Here is a 20,616-nt window from a genome sequence, read left to right on the forward strand (position 1 = left end):
TTTATGGTTCATTGAACAAGCATGGGAAACAGTGTTTCAACCCTTTACAATGAAGATKTGTGAAGTTATTTGGATTTTTACGAATTATCTTTGAAAGACAGGGTCCTGAAAAAGGAACATTTCTTTTTTTGCTGAGTTTAGATTAAGTTAAAAAGTGGAATTTGGGGACAAATTGGCATTTGTCTAATGCTTTTTATTTTGTATATTCTATGTGATGCAGGAAAGTGCCTGAAAACAGGAGGCATCCTGGGAGATGTGGTTTCTTTGGTGACCACGGATTTGACAATAAGATCACCAGTATGCGGGTAAACCACTTAAATAAAAATTCTATAATCGTAACATTTTCCAGATATCATATTCTTAGCTGCTTGTGTTTACATTGTTTTCAATGTTTGTTCCCTGTATAGACAATKTTTTTGGGCTACGGACCAAGCTTTATGTTCCAGACAAAAGTGGCAGAATTTGAAAGTATTGAGTTGTACAATGTCATGTGCGGTACGATTTCTTTCTGTACTTAAGAGCTTATTTGTTGGCACCACCCCCTTACTCTGAAACAGATATTTACAATAAATATTTCAGAACTAGGAAATTGAAAGTTTCTGTGGAAACTTTGTTCCATACTAAATCAATCTCATATGCCCTTCTTTCTCAGACCTCCTGGGCTTGACCCCTGCCCCTAACAATGGAACCCATGGCAGTCTGAATGACATGCTGAAAGCCCCTCCTTTCACACCCACCATGCCAGAGGAAGTGACTGCTCCCACCAGCTCTGACACATCCTCTGCCACAACCTACGACCTGGGATGTAGCTGTGACAATGAGGTCAGTGGGGAGGTCATGAGTGGGAACCAACTCAAAGAGTTTTATTGAGTAACAGGGTCGGGGTCCATTCCATTTTAAACCCCATAAGGTTGATGTCCGATGAATGCTAGTATATATGGAGACTGTTTAGTGGCAAAAATAAGGGGTTAAATAGATGTAAAAAATAAAATAAAAAATAAAAAACTAAAGCAAATGTTTTCTGAACTTTCTCTTTGGTGCAGGTAGCCTAGCGGTTAAGAGCATTGGGACAGTAGCCACAAGGTTGCTGGTTCAAATCCCTGAGCTGCTATGTGAAAAATCTGTCAATGTGCACTTAACCCTAATTGCTGCTGTAAGTCTGCTAAATGTAAATATAGGACAGACACTTCAGAACAAACTTCCTTTGGATTTTTTTAGGGGGGACTATCTGCTGTTCCTTGTAGGGAATCTGTTATGCAATGTGTTTGTATTGGTCCCATGATTTATGTACGCTGAGAGTCGGGAAGCAAGTTCAGGGAGTGAAGACATTTAATAAATTAACGAACATGAACATGAACAGAACAAAACAAGAAACATGAACAGCGCACCGACATGAAACAGACACAGAAACAATAACGCCTGGGGAAGGAACCAAAGGGAGTGACATAACTAGGGCAGGTAATCAAGGAGGTGATGAAGTCCAGGTGAGTGTCAATAAGCACTGGTGCGTGTGACGATGGTGACAGGTGTGCCTAATAATCAGCAGTCTGGTGACCTAGAGGCCAGAGGGGGAGTATACGTGACACCAAAGTCGTTTTAGAGAATTTGGCAGTACGTCCAAACGGCCTCACAACCACAGACCACTTGTAACCACGCCAGCCCAGGGCCTCCACATCCAGTTTCTTCACCTAAGGGATCATCTGAGACCAGCCACCTGGACAGCTGATGAAACTGTGGGTTTGCACAACTGAAAAATGTCTGCACAAACTGTCAGAAAACGTCTCAGGCAAGCTCATCTGCGTCAAATYCTCTCCTTCGATGGCCAGTGGCACGCTGGATAAGTGTGCTCTTCACGGATGAATCCCGGTTTCAACTGTACCGGGTAGGTGGCGTTGTGTGGGCYAGRGTTGTGAACAGAGTGCCCCATGGTGGCAGTGGGGTTAAGGTATGGGCAGGAATAAGCTACGGACAATGAACACAATTGCATTTTATCGTTGGGAATTTGAATGCACAGAGATACCATGATGAGACCCTGAGTCCCATTGTCGTGCCATTCATCCACCTCCATCACCTCATGTTTCAATATGATAATGCGCAGCCTRATGTTGCAAGGATCTGTACACAATTCCTGGAAGCTGAACATGTCCCAGTTCTTCCATACTCACCGGACATGTCATCCATTGAGCATGTTTGGGATGCTCTGGATCAACGTGTACGGCAGCATTRTCCAGTTCCCACCAATATCCAGCAACTTCACACAGCCATTGAACAGGAGTGGGACAACGTTCCACAGGCCACATTCAACAGCCTGATCCACTCTATGCGAAAGAGATGTGTTGCGCTGCACGAGGCAAATGGTGGTTTTCTAATCCACGRCCCTACCTTTTTTWAAAMATATCTTTGACCAATAGATGCATATCTGTATTCCCKMATTTCATGAATTTATTTCAATTTACTGATCCACAGATTTCATGAATTTATTTCAATTTACTGATTTCCTTATATGAACTGCAACTCAGTAAAATCTTTGAAATTGTTGCAGGTTGCGTTTTCATTTTTTTTCAGTGTATATAACACACAGGAAAATCATGCTTTTGACTGCACTGGGACTAAGATCTCTGTTCCRCTGTTACAGAACAAAGTAGAGGAGAACAATCAGAGATTCAMCCCAGCCGTAGATGGTAAGTGTCAATCTTTTAGAGTGTGTTCGGTTACAGTTTATTTAAAGTGATAGTTCCCTTTTATTTTTACATTTTGTGCTTATTTTCCACTTACCWAGGGTGTTATGGAGTAATCCAAATAATTTAAACGTTTGTTTGCTGGTWATTTACCAACTTCCAGAATCTCCAGGCTGACAGTTTTTGAAAATGTGGAAGATTGTATCAGTTAGCAGTGCATTCAAAAGTATTACAACTGGCCTAGTCTCTCGTGACAAGGTATGCCATGAAACGCCCAAAATGCTAATATCGATGATATTGATCAGTGTTTTTAAACACTAATAACCAGGTAAACAAAACAAAAACATTGTTTGCTGTCTTACCTTGTCCATATACTGCTCACAGGGAAACTGTAATTTTGTAATTTGGGTGAACTCTTTTGAACTATTTTTAAACTCATACCCCGACTTTCCCACTTACTGAGTGACTAGGAGCTTAGCAACCATCTGACGTGTAACCTGTGGTATGTGTGGCTTAGCAGCTTTGCTTCCTCGCTCACACGTCTGCTACTGGGATTGATCTTGTGTCCTATGTATCCCGAACACTCTCGATTCACCATAGCCAGCTGCACCACCATAATGCAAGCAATTCCATGCTGCTGGTGGTGGTATTTCAAGCTGAGTGAACTTTGCCAACTCAACTCGGTTACACCCGCCCCTCTCAGTCCACAGCCACCCCAGCCTTTGAAATGAACGCACTGCAGACCCAGGGCACGGTGCCCCTGTAACAGCTACATGCTACTTGCTTAACAGCTTTGCTTCCTAGCTAACAAGTCCACTACTGAAAGGGATTGATCTTGGGCACTTTGTCTCGCAAATACACGTGACCGCCCTCTTGAAACACCTTAGCCAGCTGAGCCACCGAAAAGCAATTCAATGGCACGGGGGGTGGTATTTCAAGCTGAAGAGTGAGCTTTACCAACTCAACTCGGTTGCACCATGACAATGTGAATGTGATTAGTCGAGAGCCCGTAGTGCAGAGCGTTACACATTGTACACACTCCTGAGTTACTCCAGCCAACTCCAACGCCTTATCCCCATGCTTTTGAATACACTAACTTATGCTAATGCTAATCCTAATACTAATGCCCTAACTGATACAATTAGTTTCCACTAGCATTGCTACATCCCKCKAAAACACTAGCCAGGGGATTCTGGACCTTCTATTGAACCAGCTAACGAACTTAGAACTTTGGATGAAACTCAGGTAAGTCGAAAGCTAAAAATAAAAAAACMATCCAGTTTGCAATATTTAGACAATATGAAATACTATATAGTCACATAGCCTGCTGTAGAATTCAAAAACAAAATGACTGATTTTGAGCCCAGGTTAACTACTGCCCTACTTGCTTGATTAACTGGTATTTTCACAGACGCCACACACCTCCCCTTCGGTCGACCAGCGGTTCTTTTCCAAACGACGTATAGCCTCCTCCTCCACAGTGACTTCATCAGTGGATACAGCCAGGAGCTCTCCATGCCCCTATGGACATCATTCACAGTGCCCAAACAAGTAGGCTATTCATCACATGGAACACAACAAATGGAACTAGTAGTAGTAATTTAATGAGTCGATCCATATGATTTGAGAGCTTGTCCTCAGACCTGGGTCATGTTGAGTCGTTGATCAGTGGTTGCCGAACGGTTTTTGAATTGTGACCCACAAGGCTTTTCTAGTTTTCTTCTTACCCACAGAATAGACACACAAAAAAGATCATAGTCACAGGGACTGGCTATGACGTACCAGTCGGTCCAGAGCCACCATTTGGGAAGCATTAGGTCATATCTTTCCAAAGCTCTTTTGAAATGTCTCTGTTTACTTGAGTGGTTACAAGGAGTAGCATGTGTGAAAATAATTACTACTCCCGTTGGGAGATCGTAAATGTTATTTTGGTCTTTGACTCAACTGGTTAATTGCATTTTGTATTAAAATGAGCCTGGTTTTGTTTTATTGGGGGGAGAGAATCTGGATAGGTACTTGCGTAACACTAACCTAACAGAACCCTATACAGACGCAGACACGATACAGCACACAAATACCAACTAATGATGTGGCCCCAATCACATACAGCAACACTGTATTGGCTGTTTTTTAACTGGCTGTTTGTGTACCGGTTCTCTCTCATTTGGCGATGGGATTTCACTATGTGTTACAAATGACAACCCTTCCAGGAAGAAGTCATGCCCCTCCCTGAGCCTGAGCCAGTGATTGAGTGTGTGAGAGCAGACATGCGGGTCGCTCCTGAACACAGCCAGGCCTGCACCACCTACAGCCAGGACACCGATGGCTCCTATGGCTTCCTCTATCCACCAGGTGGGTTGCACACTGGTCATGTTKATTAAGGCACACTGAAGCAAAACAAGCATTTCTTATTGGAGTTAGATAGTACCTCCTTTTTCAATCGGTTTTGTGCTTAATGAAGACGACCCTGGTCTTGTGGCGCTACATGGTGTGCAGGCTTTTGTTCCAGGCTTAAATGGGAGGTAAATGAAAGTATATATTTGTATTTTCTATGCTAGAGCTGGCCATGTCTTCTGAATCAAAATATGATGCATCACTGATCACGAACACTGTTCCCATGTACCCTGCGTTCAAAAGTGAGTATTCATTTATTTATATCTACTTATATCAATTGTAATAAATCTGTCACTGCGTTTTGTTAAGAAYGTTGTTATGCTGTAAGGTTCTCAAAGGAGATCCTTGTTGCTCACTTTCTGTTTTTCTCTGGTAGATGCTTCCTTCCAAAGCTTTTACGGTTACCAATCACATCATATATAGTACATGTGGGCCTCTGMACTCTTGTTCTGCGTCTTTGCTTGGACTGCCCATTCTAATGTGTGGAGGGAGAGGTGGGAGGAGGAGTGAGGCGGGAGGCTAGTAGGATGACCTCAGGTCTGGGGGAGAATGGACAGGCTGACCCCCCCCCGCACCCCAACCACACACACACATACAAAGAGAGCCTCAGTCTAGGCCAGTGAAGCCTGGTGTGGTGAAAGACTAGAAAGGATGTGAAGGTCAGTTCCTTGTCTGGGGAATTTTAGTGTGGGGCATGAGTTTTACTTCCTCGTGAAGGAATTAGCATCAAGATCAGACCAGCAGCCTTTGGCTTTTGAAATGCTTAGAAGGTGCCCTGTCATGATTAAAGGCGCAAATAAACATATACATGTATTCCCAAAATGCTATACGCAAATGCAGTATAGAGAGCATTTTTCAAGGTTGGCTATAAGCATTCATTTCAGTTCKTGACCTACACATAATGTTGCAAAACATTTGATTTGGTTCTCTAATTGTTGATTGTCTTATTCCCTTGTTCTCTTTTCCCTTCAACTCTGCAGAAGTATGGAGCTACCTCCAGGGGACTCTTCTCAAGCGCTATGCAGAGGAGAATAACGGCATAAACGTGGTCACCGGTCCCATCTTTGACAACAACTACGATGGCCACCGCGACACCACTGTGAAKATCAAAGAGTAAGGACTCAGACATAACAACAGCGTTTGCTGGCCGAGAGTACTTAGCACCTTTGAAACCGATTTTACACCGATTTTACATCTACAGCGGGCGGGTAGTCCCTAAAACACAGCATGCTGAACGATCGGCAGATGACTGCTATATCCACATTTGGTGCGATGTGTGCGAGCTATAAGGGTGACAGGTAGTGATGGGGGAAGATGAAAATTTGTAATGGTGTTACATTGGATAAAAGTAGAGACTCAGAGCTAGAAAATGGTATATCGTACACTGCAGTTTTTTTTATTTAACCTTTATTTAACTAGGCAAGTCAGTTAAGAACAAATTCTTATTTACAATGACGGCCTACCAGGGAACAGTGGGTTAACTGCCTTGTTCAGGGGCAGAACAACATATTTTTACCTTGTCAGCTCAGTGATTCGATCCAGCAACCTTTCGGTTAGGCTACCTGCCGCAGTTGAGGAACAATGGGAAAGTATGTCTGCTTTGAAACTTGATAAACTTGTAACCCCACTTTTGAGAAAATGGCACTTGAAAGTTTTGGTACACCTACTGGAGAGCTCTTCTTTGTCTACACCCATTCAGCATCGTTCACACCCTCTTAAGCCTTAGCCCCACCCATCTCTTTGAGGATTCACATGTGTGGCCATGTGCTAAACTAAGTGAGTAGTTTAGTAAACAACCAAAGATTTCAAGATTAAAGTGGTAAAAGTAGTAGCCTATAATAAGGAAAAACTCCAGGTAAAATCACACTTTATCTATTCCTTTGCCTATATCCCAATCTGACTTTGGTGCAGGTCATGTTGTTCTTCAATGGTAAACACACACTATATCAAATAAAATCAAAAGTTTATTTGTCACATGCACAGGATACAGAAGGTGGTACAGTGAAATGGTTACTTGCACATTTGCAAGATTAAAAACAGAAAGTGTCCAGATAAAAATGATTTATAAATATTGTATAATTATTAGACGATGCTCACCCGACACACTTGTCTAAATTGATGGGTCATGTGAAGGAAATGCTATAACCACCCCCCAGCCACATCTAGCTAAGTGGATGGGTCACTATTGTCTAGACATGTACACATGTTGATTAAATACAATATATGGCCTTAATCACCCCCAGACACACCTGGCTAACTTGATGGATCATGTAATCATCTGGCGAAGTGGAGCCTTTTGTTTAGAAATGGTGCTAGCCAAACAATGAATCGGCATAATCCCAATTCGTACTACTACCAATACAAACATTGTCATAGCTGTAGTATAAATCTGCAGGTAGCTAAAGCTAACAATAGGCTATAACTAGCAATGCAAATGGATTTCTGATTAGAATAATATTACTACACAGATCATACACGTAACGTTGGCTAGCGAACCAGCAAGATAACGTTCGCTAGCTAGAGAACAGTACACTTTAACTTGCAAGGAAAATGACTTTCTGACAAAATTTTAAACTTAGAAWATCTGAAAATGCAGCTAGACGCTTACCCCTATAGTTGGATGAACGCTTCACAGCAGACTGGAACCATTTAACTATGTTTTTGTTTGMAGCTACATCTTGTTTGGCCAGCGTTGTCAAGTCACTCCGGTTCACACTGACCGTGGCGTGTGCAGAAAGTAGCCCTTCCCTTTTCCAACTGATCTACCAATAGCACCTGCTAAATTCAGTGCATCAATGTTGTTGAGCAAAGTAGCAAAACGTTTGTAGTTCTCGATGTTATATCTTTCAAAAACCACACCGTGGAAAGGACTATCAACACATACTGAGCAGCTCATGTTATAGACAGAAGCATGCTACATGCAGACCAATCCAAACTCATCTCCCGGCATSTGCAGCCCATCCATTATCTCTGCCAATCATGGCTAGCGGGAAGGTTCCTGACTTTTTCCGTGGCTAGACCAACGAGGCTCGTAATTTAACACTTTTATTTGTATTTACGTATGGAATACAAGTTTGTTATTAAAGCACATGAAAGTATACATGTTCCCGAAGGCATTTCTGACCAAAAACGCATTTTGATTAAAAGAAATACATGTTTACATTCAAATGCCTCTCCTGTGAAGTAGTGAAGTGTGACATACGCCTAGTTCCCTGAAGCAAGTCACATATRGCAATATTATTTCTGGGACGATATTATGTCAATATTTGATTACAAGTATCGATTTTGCAACTCTAGGTAGCGTTAGCTGGCACTAGTCGGCTGTACCTGCGCCAAAACTCCAGTATTTCCCTCCTATAGTTTGTTCCCCCGTCTTCTTTTTAAATAGTGAGCCCACATGTTTTCAGCCCTTTTAATTCCCTGACTGATCAAAACTTGTTTTCTCATGCTCTCTCTTTTCTCTCTGATGCAGACATATGGTAATCAATATGTTCATAACATCAAATCGCAATAAAATCGCAGTATCAAATCCCGATGCATAATGTATCGTGAGAATCTTGAGAATCGCAAAACATATTTTATCGGCACCTAAGTGTCGTGATAATATAGTATCGTGAGGTCCCTAGCAATTCCCAGCCCTAGTGACAGGTCAAGATGATGCCCTTTGACCTGTGTTTGTAAGATGTTACAAACAAAGGGGATCATGTTTTGTGTTATTCTATTTCTATTTTCAAATAGTTATGGCTGTTCAATTGGAGTGATTTGGATTCATTTGGATGTATTTTGTTTTTTTACTGGCTGGTACATTTAGCTATGATATCTCCTTTTACACAGTAGCGATGTGTGTGTAAAATCAATGGGGAAGCCAAGCCAGGCAAATATTATTTTTTACAACCTGTGTTGTTTTCACTATAACCTGTTAGAAATGCATTTATACAGCACCGTGATAGCCGATATAAGGCTGATAAACCATAGCCTACATCGTGTCACAGACAGTCCCAAAAGKCAAGTGTCACACAGTGGCGTAATAAATTCAACCACATACATTTGTGTTTCATCACAGTTAAAACCAGAGAGCAACTTCTGTCCTGTTTAAGTCCACAAAGATAATATTGCATGTAACAAACAGTTGACCTACACAGCATGGTCAAATGAAAGTTAAAGTTAGTTGTAAAAGTTAATTTGACCAACGGTTTGCTCAAGTTACAATAACATCCTTACTAAAATGTTTCTGAAGCAGCAAGATTATAATAGCCTATTGGGAAATACAACTGCAATGCACTTCAACTTGGACATGTTGTAGGCTAACTTTAGGGAGAAGCCCCCCGGAATACTGATGTTAACTTGTGGTAACCCCAAGAAGTGCATTAAAACAGACTCTGAACAGTCTAACTATTGATTCAGGACCACGGAGAGTTACCGGAAAGCGCGGCCTCCACTATCAGCACCTCAAGTTGGACAGCGCCTTTCTGGCGGAGGCCGCATCTCAACGAGCACATTCACATTGACTCATCACAAAAATATATGCAAGTTAGAATAAACCTGTGCAGAATATATGCCCACAGTCCAGACTAGATAAATAGTTAAGTATTATCATCTGGCGGCGAAGATGGAAGCAAACATGAAATAAACCGAGCTAAAATAATGAATAACATGGTACAGAAATTGTAAGCATATAGACATTGATCATCTTACGGCAAAGATGAAAACACAAACCATTTAAAAAACAACATTTCAACAACATCAAGTATATGCCTAGTCTAATACAATGGCAATATAAAAACACCGAAKAACAATTTAGTCCAATCAAGCCGTCTGTGTGCAAAGAGAAAAACATGTTGACTCACCCTACTTGTTGACTCACCTTCCTCTCTTTCATGCTGGCAAAATGGTCAATGACTTTGTCATACAGTACTCCGCTGGACTTAAGTTCATGCAACACACACGTTTCCATTGACATTTTTGCCAAATGTGAGTCTCTCTTGTCCACAGCTATTGTTTAGGCAGGTTTTAATCATTTTCAGACAGGAAAATGGCCTTTCAGCCGATGTACTTGTGACAAGGGATGGTGATCATCAGTTTCAGGAGCTTGCATACCTCGGGTAAAGTGTTGGTCACGTAATTTTTCACGAGTGATTTCAGCAGCTCACCTAGTGGTTTGTGGAAGGAGGCATCAGCATAGACTACCTGCAGCAAATGTTTCAACCTCTGGTTGTCAAAGAAAGGGTACGTCTGGAACAGCTGTGTGAATACTCTGTCAGGAAACCCCTCTTGCTTGGAGACCTCGGGAAATGACCCATGATCAAGAACACAGAAGAGGTCGAGGCTCTTCATGTTAGCAAACCTCTGGGTCATGTGTAGTATGATTGAATTGAGTTGTTTCGAAGTACAGTCGTTTGGTATCTGTCCAGGAAGCCTGGGGCATTGTCAGTGTTGTCCCGGTGGTTGAGTCCCTGTTCATAGTCATCCCAGCCACGGCTGCTTCTTTTGCGTCTTTCATCTTCCATTCAACAGTCTGATCAGTGTTGTCATATATCCTTTGAAACTTTGCATCACTTCTATTGGCTTTCAATGCATTTAGTGTACTATCAACCTGTACACAAGAATGTCTTACATCAAGAGATTTGCTCTACAGGGCCTGAAACAGCGGTTCTGTGAGTCCCAAAATGTTGACAGCTTTGCACACTCTTGGCATTCTCTCAACCAGCTTCACCTGGAATGCTTTTCCAACAGTCTTGAAGGAGTTCCCACATATGCTGAGCACTTGTTGGCTGCTTTTCCTTCTCTCTGCGGTCCAACTCATCCCAAACATTCTCAATTGGGTTGAGGTCGGGTGATTGTGGAGGCCAGGTCATCTGATGCAGCACTCCATCACTCTCCTTCTTGGACAAATAGCCCTTACACAGCCTGGAGGTGTGTTGGGTCATTGCCTTGTTGAAAAACAAATGATAGTCCCACTAAGCGCAAACTAGATGGAAGGGTGTATCGCTGCAGAATGGTTAAGTGTGCTGGTTAAGTGTGCCTTGAATCTTAAATACATCACTGACAGTGTCATCAGCAAAGAACCCCCACACCATCACACCTCCTCTTCCATGCTTCACGGTGGGAACCACACATGCAGAGATCATCCTTCACCTACTCTGCGTCTCACAAAGACACAGCGGTTGGAACCAAAAATCTCACATTTAGACTCATCAGACCAAAGGACAGATTTCCACCAGTCTAATGTCTATTGCTCGTGTTTCTTGGCCCAATCAATTGGTGTCTTTTAGTAGTGGTTTCTTTGCAGCAATTCGACCATGGAGGCCTGATTCACATAGTCTTCTCTGAACAGTTGATGTTGAGATGTCTGTTACTTGAACTCTGTGAAGCATTTATTTGGGCTACAATCTGAGGTGCAGATAATTCTAATAAACMTATCCTCTGCAGCAGAGGTAACTCTGAGTCTTCCTTTCCTGTAGCGGTCCACATGAGAGACAGTTTCATCATAGTGCTTGATGGTTTTTGTGACTGCACTTGAAGAAWCTTCCAAAGTTTTTGACATGTTCCTGATTGACTGACCTTCATGTCTTAAAGTAATGATGGACTGTCGTTTCTCTTTGCTTATTTGAGCTGTTCTTGCCATAATATGGACTTGGTCTTTTACCAAATAGTGCTATCTTCTGTATACCAACCCTACCTTGTAACAACAAGGCACASCTGTTAATTCAAATGCATTCCAGGAGACTATCTAATAAAGCTGGTTGTGAGAATGCCAAGAGTGTGCAAAGCTCTCATCAAGGCTACTTTGAAGAATCTCAAATTATTATATATATTATGATTAAATAATTTTTTGTTACAACTTCATTCCATATGTGTTCTTTTRATAGTTCTGATGTCTTCACTATTATTCTACAATGTAGAAAATAGTAAAAATAAAGAAAAACCTTTGAATGAGCAGTTGTCCAAACTTTTGACTTGTACTGTACCRGTAAATATGGGGCTTGTCCCAAGGTGTTCAGTCATGGCAGTATCGAACTCTGCAAATGCATTGACAAGTTCCACAAAATGACCTTTGTTAAGGCTTGTTGCTGACTCGTCATGATTCCTGAAGGCTTGCTCCTGCTGTCCCAGGTATATTACTGCGGTTAACAGTTTCTTCAGAATGTCTCTGCTTTATTCACCTGTTCGATGTGCCTCTGGACACTGATCACTGCGGCCTGGTCGAGAGCCTTTTTGATCCGGACTCGACCAAAGAGCTTTAGTTTCAGGCTCGCCATAATGTGTTTTTTAGATTTTCCATATTGGTCAAGGGACCTGCCCAGATTTGCAAGATCAGAAAAACCTGTGGTGGCCCAAGGGTTGTTAAGCAAGCATGTGCTCTTGTCAAATAGAAGGCATGGTCAGCAAAACATATTTTTTTACTTAGCACTCCCAGTTAGCCAGTCGTATTGTAATTCTCAGTGTTGAAATATCCGGTCCCACCCCTTACTCCTCTCCCCTGCGCAATATCCAATTTTGGGGTCGGCTTCCCATTCACCTTGATTTTCAGTTGCTGCTCAAATGACAATTTTACAAAATCGAATTTAATGAAAATTATAAAACACAGCGACTTAAGTCATTATATGTATACTGTATATATATATATAATTATTTTTGGGGGGAAGCTTGGCTTCCCTTGACGTCCATGAATACACGTGTCACGGCCGTCGAAAGAACTGGACCAAAGCGCAGCGTTGTGAGCGTACATATTCCTTTTATTAGAAATGACGCCGACAAAAACAATACAAAACAACTGTGAAGCTTAAGGGCTATGTGCCACAAACAAAGTTAACTTCCCACCCAGAAAGGAGGGAAAAGGGGTACCTAAGTATGGTTCCCAATCAGAGACAACGATAGACAGCTGTCCCTGATTGAGAACCATACCCGGCCAAAACAAAGAAATACAAAACATAGAAAATAGAACATAGAATGCCCACCCAAATCACACCCTGACCAAWTCCAAAATAGAGACATAAAAAGCTCTAAGGTCAGGGCGTGACAACACYCCACTGCTTTTACCTAAATAATGAGTGTCACAAGCATAACCACCAGGATAAATGTATGGGCTTGTCCTCCCAACTAGTGGAGGAATGGGTTGCTGAATATGGTACTGACGCCCATCCATTTTAGTAGCGATTGAAGTTCAGATAAATGGGAAAGTACTGTAATATAAATATGCATACATACATTTGGGGGTGACATTTCATAAATTATAGCATCTGAATTCTGGAATTGTTCAGAGGCAATATTTCTGATCATAACTGCTTTGTTTGTTTAATAAGACCGACCAGGTCCGGTTCCTCTGGTCATGATTTTTTGGTTTTGTGTCTGCAGCTGTGCGTGTTTCTCTGTGTGTGTGTGTGTGTCAAATCAAATTGTATTTGGCACATGCTTCGTAAACAACAGGTGTGAACAACAAGGCAGAGAGAAAATAATAGAAATAATATACAAATATTAACACGAGGAATAAATACACAACGAGTAACGATAACTTGGCTATATACATGGGGTGCCACAACCGAGTCGATGTGCAGGGGTAAGAGGTAATTGAGYTAGATATGTACATATAGGTAGGGGTAAAGTGACTAGGKAACAGGATAGATYATAAACAGTAACAACAGCTTATGTGATGAGTCAAAATAGTTAGTACAAAAAGGGTCATTGCAGATAGTCTGGGTAGCTATTATTTAACTAACTATTTAGCAGTCTTATGGCTTGGGGGTAGAAGCTGTTCAGGGTCCTGTTGGTTCCAGACCTGGTGCATCGGTACTGCTTGTCGTGCGGTAGCAGAGTGAACAGTCTATGACTTTGGTGGCTGGTATTTGACKATTTTTAGGGTCTTCCTCTGACACTGCCTGGTATAGAGGTCCTGGATGGCAGGGAGCTTGGCTCCAGGGATGTAATGGTCTGTACGCACTACCCTCTGTAGCGCATTGTGGTCAGATGCCAAGCAGTTACCATACCAAGTGGTGATGCAGCCAGTCAAAATGCTCTCACTGGTGCAGCTGTAGAACTTTTTGAGGACRTGAGGGTCCATGCCAAATCTTTTCAGCCTCCTGAGGGGTAATAGGCATTGTTGTGCCCTCTTCATGGCTGTGTTGGTGTGTGGACCATGGTAATTCCTTAGTGATGTGGAGGGGACTAAACATGCACAGCTGAGGGGCTGAGGTGCCCACGTGTTGAGGTCAGTGTGACGGATGTCTTGTTGCCTACCCTCAGCAGCACTTCAGGAAAGGGAGGTGTTTAATCCCAGTGTTTAGTGATGAGCTTCGAGGGCACTATTTTTTTCAATTTTACTAGGCAAGTCAGTTAAGAACAAATTCTTATTTTCAATGACGGCCTAGGAACAGTGGGTTAACTGCCTTGTTCAGGGGCAGAACAACAGATTTTTACCTTGTCAGCTCATCGATTRGATCTTGCAACCTTCCGGTTACAAGTCCAACGCTCTAACCACTAGGCTACCTGCCACCCATTCAACTATGCTGTTGAATGCTGAACACGTAGGTGTTTATTTTGTCCAGGTGGGAAAGGGCAGTGTGGTGTGCAATAGAGATTGCATCATCTGTGGATCTGTTGGGGTGGTATGATGGTATTGATGTGAGCCATGAACAGCCTTTCAAAGCATTACATGGCTACAGATGTGAGTGCTATGGGGCGATAGTCATTTAGACAGATTACCTTGGAGTTCATGGGCACAGGGACTATGGTGGTCTGTTAACCTGTTTAAAGGTCTTACTCACATTGGCTATGGAGCGCATGATCACACAGTCGCCCGGAACAGCTGGTGCTTTCATGCATGGTTCAGTGTTGCTAGCCTCGAAGCGAACATAGAAGGTATTTAGCTTGTCTGGTAGGCTTGCATCACTGCTGGGTTTCCCTTTATAGTCCGTGATAGTTTGCAAGCCCTACTACATTCGACGACCGTCAGAGCTGGTGTAATAGGATTCGATCTTGGTCCTGTATTGAGGCTTTGCCTGTTTGATGGTTCATCGGAGTGGGATTTCTTATAAGTGTCCAAATTAGTGTGCCGCTCCTTGACAGCTCCAGCTCTAGCCTTTAGCTCAGTGTGGATGTTGCATGTAATCCATGGATTCTGGTTGGGATATGTACGTACAGTCACTGTGGTTACCACGTCGTCGATGCACTTATTAATATAGCTGGTGACTGATGTGGTAAACTCCTCAATGCCATCGAACATGTTCCAGTCTGTGCTAGCGAAACAGTCCAGTAGCMTAGCGTCATCGGACCACTTCCGTATTGAGCACGTCACTGGTACTTCCTATTTGAGTTTTTGCTTGTAAGAAGGAATCAGGCGGATAGAGTTATGGTCAGATTTGCCAAATGGAGGGCGAGGGAGAGCGTGTATGCATCTCTGTGTGTGGAGTAAAGGTGATCTAGAGTTTTTTTTRCGCTTCTAGTTGCACAGGTGACATGCTGGTAGAAATGAGGTAAAACTGATTTCTGTTTTCCTGCATTAAAGTCACCGGCCAGTAGGAGCGCCACCTCTGGGTGGCATTTTGATAATTGTATAGCGCCGTCTCCTTCGAGTGTCGGGGATTTGGGCCTGGTCCGGGAAAATCAATATGTCTTTTGCCTCCGACTCATTGAAATAGAAGACCTCGTCCAAATCGAGGTTAGTGATAGCTGTTCTGTGATAGCTGATAGCTGTTCTGATGTCCAGAAGTTATTTTTCGGTCATAGGAAACAATGGCAGAAACATTATGTACAAACAAAGTTAAGATCAGTGCCAAAAAAATACACAAAATAGTCAGGAGCCTGTAAAACATCTGCTATTCCCTTCAGCACCATCGTGTGTGTGTGTGTGTGTGTGTCTGTATATTCATTGAAGTGACCACTAATGACTGTCACCCCCAGGTACGCCGGAGTCTCGGCTCCGGTCCCCACCCACTACTACGTAGTGATCACCAACTGTCAGGATGTCAACAAGACGGCCGAGGCGTGTGACGGCCCCCTCAATGTCTTCTCCTTCCTCTTACCCCACCGCTCAGATAATGATGAGAGCTGCAAGGTAATTCTCTCACCACATGGGGGCACTATGTCTATGACTAGCTCTCTGCTTGAAGAAGCCTACATAATAAATTGTCATTCACCGCAGATCAAGGATCAGGTTATCCTACTGCTAGCCCTTACTGTAACCATTAGATAGATGAAATAGTATCTGACCCTGTATGAGTGGTTATGTGTAACTTGGAACTGYCTCTTCCCCATTCTTCCCCATGGCTGTGACTCTCTATATTCAACCACAGTTGCTTTAACCTCAGGATTCTATAGAAATAGAATCCAACCTCAGAGTGCGTATTTACTTCACAGAACAATACCACATAATTAAAAAGTTATTTACTTAGAAATTACATGGCAACGGTTGGTATTTATGTGAACTAACTCAACTGACGTTATTCCCTTGACAAACTCTTGGCACCACATGATACTTTCATGCTGATGAGTTCTTAAGAATCTTAGGGAAAGGTCTAGCATGACATCCTAGAATCATTTCAAGGGAACACTTAAAGGGTGTAGGGGAAGTACTTTGTTGTTTCCAGTGCACAGTCCTTGAGTCAACTCTGCATCTAACAACCTTTACTACAGTTTCTTATGTTCAGACTTCCATTCATGGGACATCCCTTGCCCTACTGAATTATTGGAGTGACATTTAGAATGAATACAGATGACTATCTCTGTAGGCTACCTGTCACTCTTCTCACTAACCGTTTGCCACACAAACTCATAAAGGGTCTGATTCAGGGCCGAGATATCCACACAACTCTGACCTTCACGTTAATGACTTAAACAATGTGCAGATTACACATTAAGTTTGGAACTSAATTTCTTTGAAGTTTGATTAGGATGTATTAAGCTTTGCATTGTCAGCAGAAGGTGGCATTTATTGCAGCCTTCTGTGTCAGTTCAAATTTCACAATACAGTGCCTTCGAGTAGTATTAAGACCGCTTGAATTTTTCCTCATTTTGTTATGTTACAGCCTTATTCTAAAATGTTTTTGTTTTTTTAAATGTCCTCAGCAATGTACACACGATACCCCATAATGACAAAGCAAAAACAGGTTTTTAGAAATGTAATAAACAGAAATACCTCATTTACATAAGTATTCAGACCCTTTGCTATGAGACTCGAAATTGAACTCATGTGCATTCTGTTTCCATTGATCATCCTTGAGATGTTTCTGATTGGAGTCCACCTGTGGTAAATTAAATTGATTGGACATCATTTGGAAAGACACACACCTGTCTATATAAGGTCACACAGTTGACAGTGCATGTCAGAGCAAAAACCGAGCCGCCATGAGGTTGAAGGAATTGTCCGTAGAGCTCCGAGACAGGATTGTGTCGAGGCACATATTTGGGGAAGGGTACCAAAACATTTCTGCTGCATTGAAGGTCCCCAAGAACATAGTGGCCTCAATCATTCTTAAATGGAAGAAGTTTGGAACCACCAAGACTCTTCCTAGAGCTGGCTGAGCAATCYGGGGAGAAGGGCATTGGTCAGGGAGGTGACCAAGAACCCGATTGTCACTCTGACTGAGCTCTAGAGTTCCTCTGTGGAGATGGGAGAACCTTCCAGAAGGACAATCATCTCTGCAGCACTCAACCAATTAGGCCTTCATGGTAGAATGGCCAGATGGAAGCCACTCCTCAGTAAAAGGCCCATGACAGCCCYCCTGGAGTTTGCCAAAAGGCACCTAAAGACTCTCAGACCATGGGAAACAAGATTCTCTGGTCTGATMAAAGCAAGATTGAACTCTTTGGCCTGAATGCCAAGCGTCACGTCTTGCGGAAACCTGYCACCATCCCTACGGTGAAGCATGGTGGTGGCAGCATCATGCTGTTGGGATGTTTTTCAGCGGCAGGGATTGAGAGACTACTTGGGATCGAGTAAAAGATGAACGGAGCAAAGTACAGAGAGATCCTTGATGAAAACCTGCTCCAGAGTGCTCAGGACCTCAGACTGGGGTGAAGGTTCACTTTCCAACAGGACAACGGCCCTAAGCTCACAGCCAAGACAACGCAGGAGTGGCTTTGGGTAATGTCACTGAATGTCCTTTAGTGGCCCAACCAGTGCTCGGACTTGAACCCGATTYAACATCTCTGGAGAGACCTGAAAATAGCTGTGCAGCAACGTTCCCCATCCAACCTGACAGAGCTTGAGAGGATCTGCAGAGAAGAATGGGAGAAACTCCCCAAATACAGGTGTGCCAAGCTTGTAGCGTTATACTCGAGAAGACTCAAGGCTGTAATCTCTGCTAAAGGTCCTTCAACAAAGTACTCAGTAAAGGGTCTGAATACTTATGTAAATGTGATATTTCAGTTTTTTTTTAATACATTTTCAAACATTTCTAAAAACCTGTTTTCGCRTTGTCATTATGGGGTAATGTGTGTAGATTGACGAGGGAAATTATTTAAAATKAATTTTAGAATAAGGCTGTAACGTAAAAAAAATTGGAAAAAGTCAAGGGGTCTGAATACTTTCCAAAAGCACTATMTTATGAATTCCCTGCCGGCGACAGTTTTTTGGTTGCATAGTATAGTTATTTAGCAGACACTCTTATCCAGAGCAACTTACAAGAACAATTTGGGTTATGTGCCTTGGTCTTTCATTAGTGCTACTGTTTATGAGCATGATCACTTATCTGTTTGTGKCCTTTACTAAACGTACTGTAATTGGTCATCTGAGGCTACATGACTATCACCATTTATCCCATGGTATCAGTTTATGACCGTGACCTCTTGTCTATCTGTGTTGAACTATGACCTTGTCTTGTGACGGTCATATAGTGAATTTTCTATGAATGCAGCTATGCTTGTTTTGGTAACATCATTGTAATTTCCACTCTTTCGAAATTGATGACCATGTAGTGTAGTCTTTTGAAATGCTTTCTATAAATAATACAAAGAGATTTAATGAGCCAGGTGATGATCATAATCATTTCAGAATTACATATGATTTATATGTAACATACAGTACCAGTCAAAAGTTGCTCCTACTCATTCCAGGGGTTTTCTTTATTTTTACTATTTTCTACTTTGTAGAATAATAGTGAAGACATCAAAACTATGAAATAAGACATAATCCAAACAACGACTGTTCTGCGACAAAGGACCCTTGTACAAACATTCTGGATGGAGATACCAAAAGTAGGACCATTTTGTGATGCTATTTCATATATCTGTTGAACTGTGTACTAGTAGTTTTGCGCCCAGGTTTTGGCACTCTTCCTCGCTATAAAATAAGCCTTATGGTTCGTAATGAAGATATTTTTAGAATTCTAACACTGCGATTGCATTAGAACTAGTGCTATCTATCATTCCCTAATACAACATGTATTTTTTTGGTTAATGTTTATGATAGCTATTGGTTCAGAATAGGTGAGATCTAATAGAAATATCCGCACATTCTGGGAAAAAAGATGCTACGTTAGCATAATGGAAACTCACTTGATTTCCGCTCTAAATATGCACATTTTTCGAACAAACATAAGTATGTATATACCTGATGGTTTAATAGGACTGTCACTGAGGAAGTTTATGAAATGGTTCACTGAAGTTTAATATCTTTGCTGGTATTAAATCGCCCAACGCTAACGTGCCTATTGTATCCGCTAACCGTGCCTTGATGATGAATGCGGTTGTGTGGTATGGCTATTGTAGTAAGCTAATATAAATGCTATATTGTGTTTTCGCTGTAAACACTTAAAAAATGCGGAAATATTGGCTGGATCACAAGAGGTGTTTGTCCTTTAATTTGCTGTACACCATGTATTTTTCAGAAATGGTTTTATGATGAGTTATTTAGGTATTTCACGTTGGTCTCTATAATTACTTCTGGCTGCTTCGGTGCTATTTCTGAGGTAGCTGTGGATGGTAGCAGCAATGTAAAACTGATTTATACGCTCAAAATATGCACATTTTTGAACAAAACATAGATTTATTGTGGTAACATGTTTATAGGGATGTCATCTGATGACGTTGTTCCTTGGTTAGTTTTGGTTGTTCTTGGTTAGTTTGGTTGGTTTCGTGCATGCTATACCTGTGCTGTGAAAAAATGCCTGTCCTTTTTTTGTATTTGGTGGTGAGCTAACATAAAATATATTGTGGTGTTTTTCAGCTGTAAAAACATTTAAAAATCGGACATGTTGACTGGATTCACAGATGTGTAATCTTTCATTGCTGTTTGGACTTGTTAATGTGGTGAAAGTTAAATATTTCTAAAAAAATATTTTTTTGAATTTCGCACTCTGCTTTTCAGTGGAATGTGGGAGGAGTTCCGCTAGCGGAACACCGGGCTAGAAAGGTTAAACAAATCAAAAATATTTTTTATTATTTGAGATTTTTCAAGTTAGCCTACCTTTCCTTTGACAGCTTTGCACGCCTTTGGATTTCTCTCACAGCTTCATGAGGTTAGTCAGCTGGAATGCAATTTAAGTTAAAAGGTGTGCCTTGTTAAAAGTTAATTTTTGTGGAATTTCTTTCCTTTTCTTATGCGTTTGAG

The 20,616-nt window shown here is 41.8% G+C and overlaps 1 protein-coding gene across 2 annotated transcripts in view; it reads left to right on the forward strand.

Annotated features, from left to right (window-relative positions):
• enpp2l (ectonucleotide pyrophosphatase/phosphodiesterase 2-like) overlaps window positions 1-20,616 on the forward strand; it is a 31,938-nt gene that overhangs the window by 9,034 nt on the left and 2,288 nt on the right. For both annotated transcript variants that reach the window (XM_023975835.2, XM_023975836.2), the window contains exons 16-24: window positions 221-305; window positions 408-495; window positions 653-822; window positions 2,636-2,681; window positions 4,090-4,229; window positions 4,889-5,030; window positions 5,237-5,314; window positions 6,053-6,185; window positions 15,969-16,122. In XM_023975835.2, coding sequence (XP_023831603.1) covers window positions 221-305; window positions 408-495; window positions 653-822; window positions 2,636-2,681; window positions 4,090-4,229; window positions 4,889-5,030; window positions 5,237-5,314; window positions 6,053-6,185; window positions 15,969-16,122 — 1,036 coding nt within the window. The remainder of the gene's footprint in view (window positions 1-220; window positions 306-407; window positions 496-652; window positions 823-2,635; window positions 2,682-4,089; window positions 4,230-4,888; window positions 5,031-5,236; window positions 5,315-6,052; window positions 6,186-15,968; window positions 16,123-20,616) is intronic.

Source organism: Salvelinus sp. IW2-2015, linkage group LG31 (assembly GCF_002910315.2).
Source record: "Salvelinus sp. IW2-2015 linkage group LG31, ASM291031v2, whole genome shotgun sequence".
Taxonomy (NCBI): Eukaryota; Metazoa; Chordata; class Actinopteri; order Salmoniformes; family Salmonidae; genus Salvelinus; species Salvelinus sp. IW2-2015.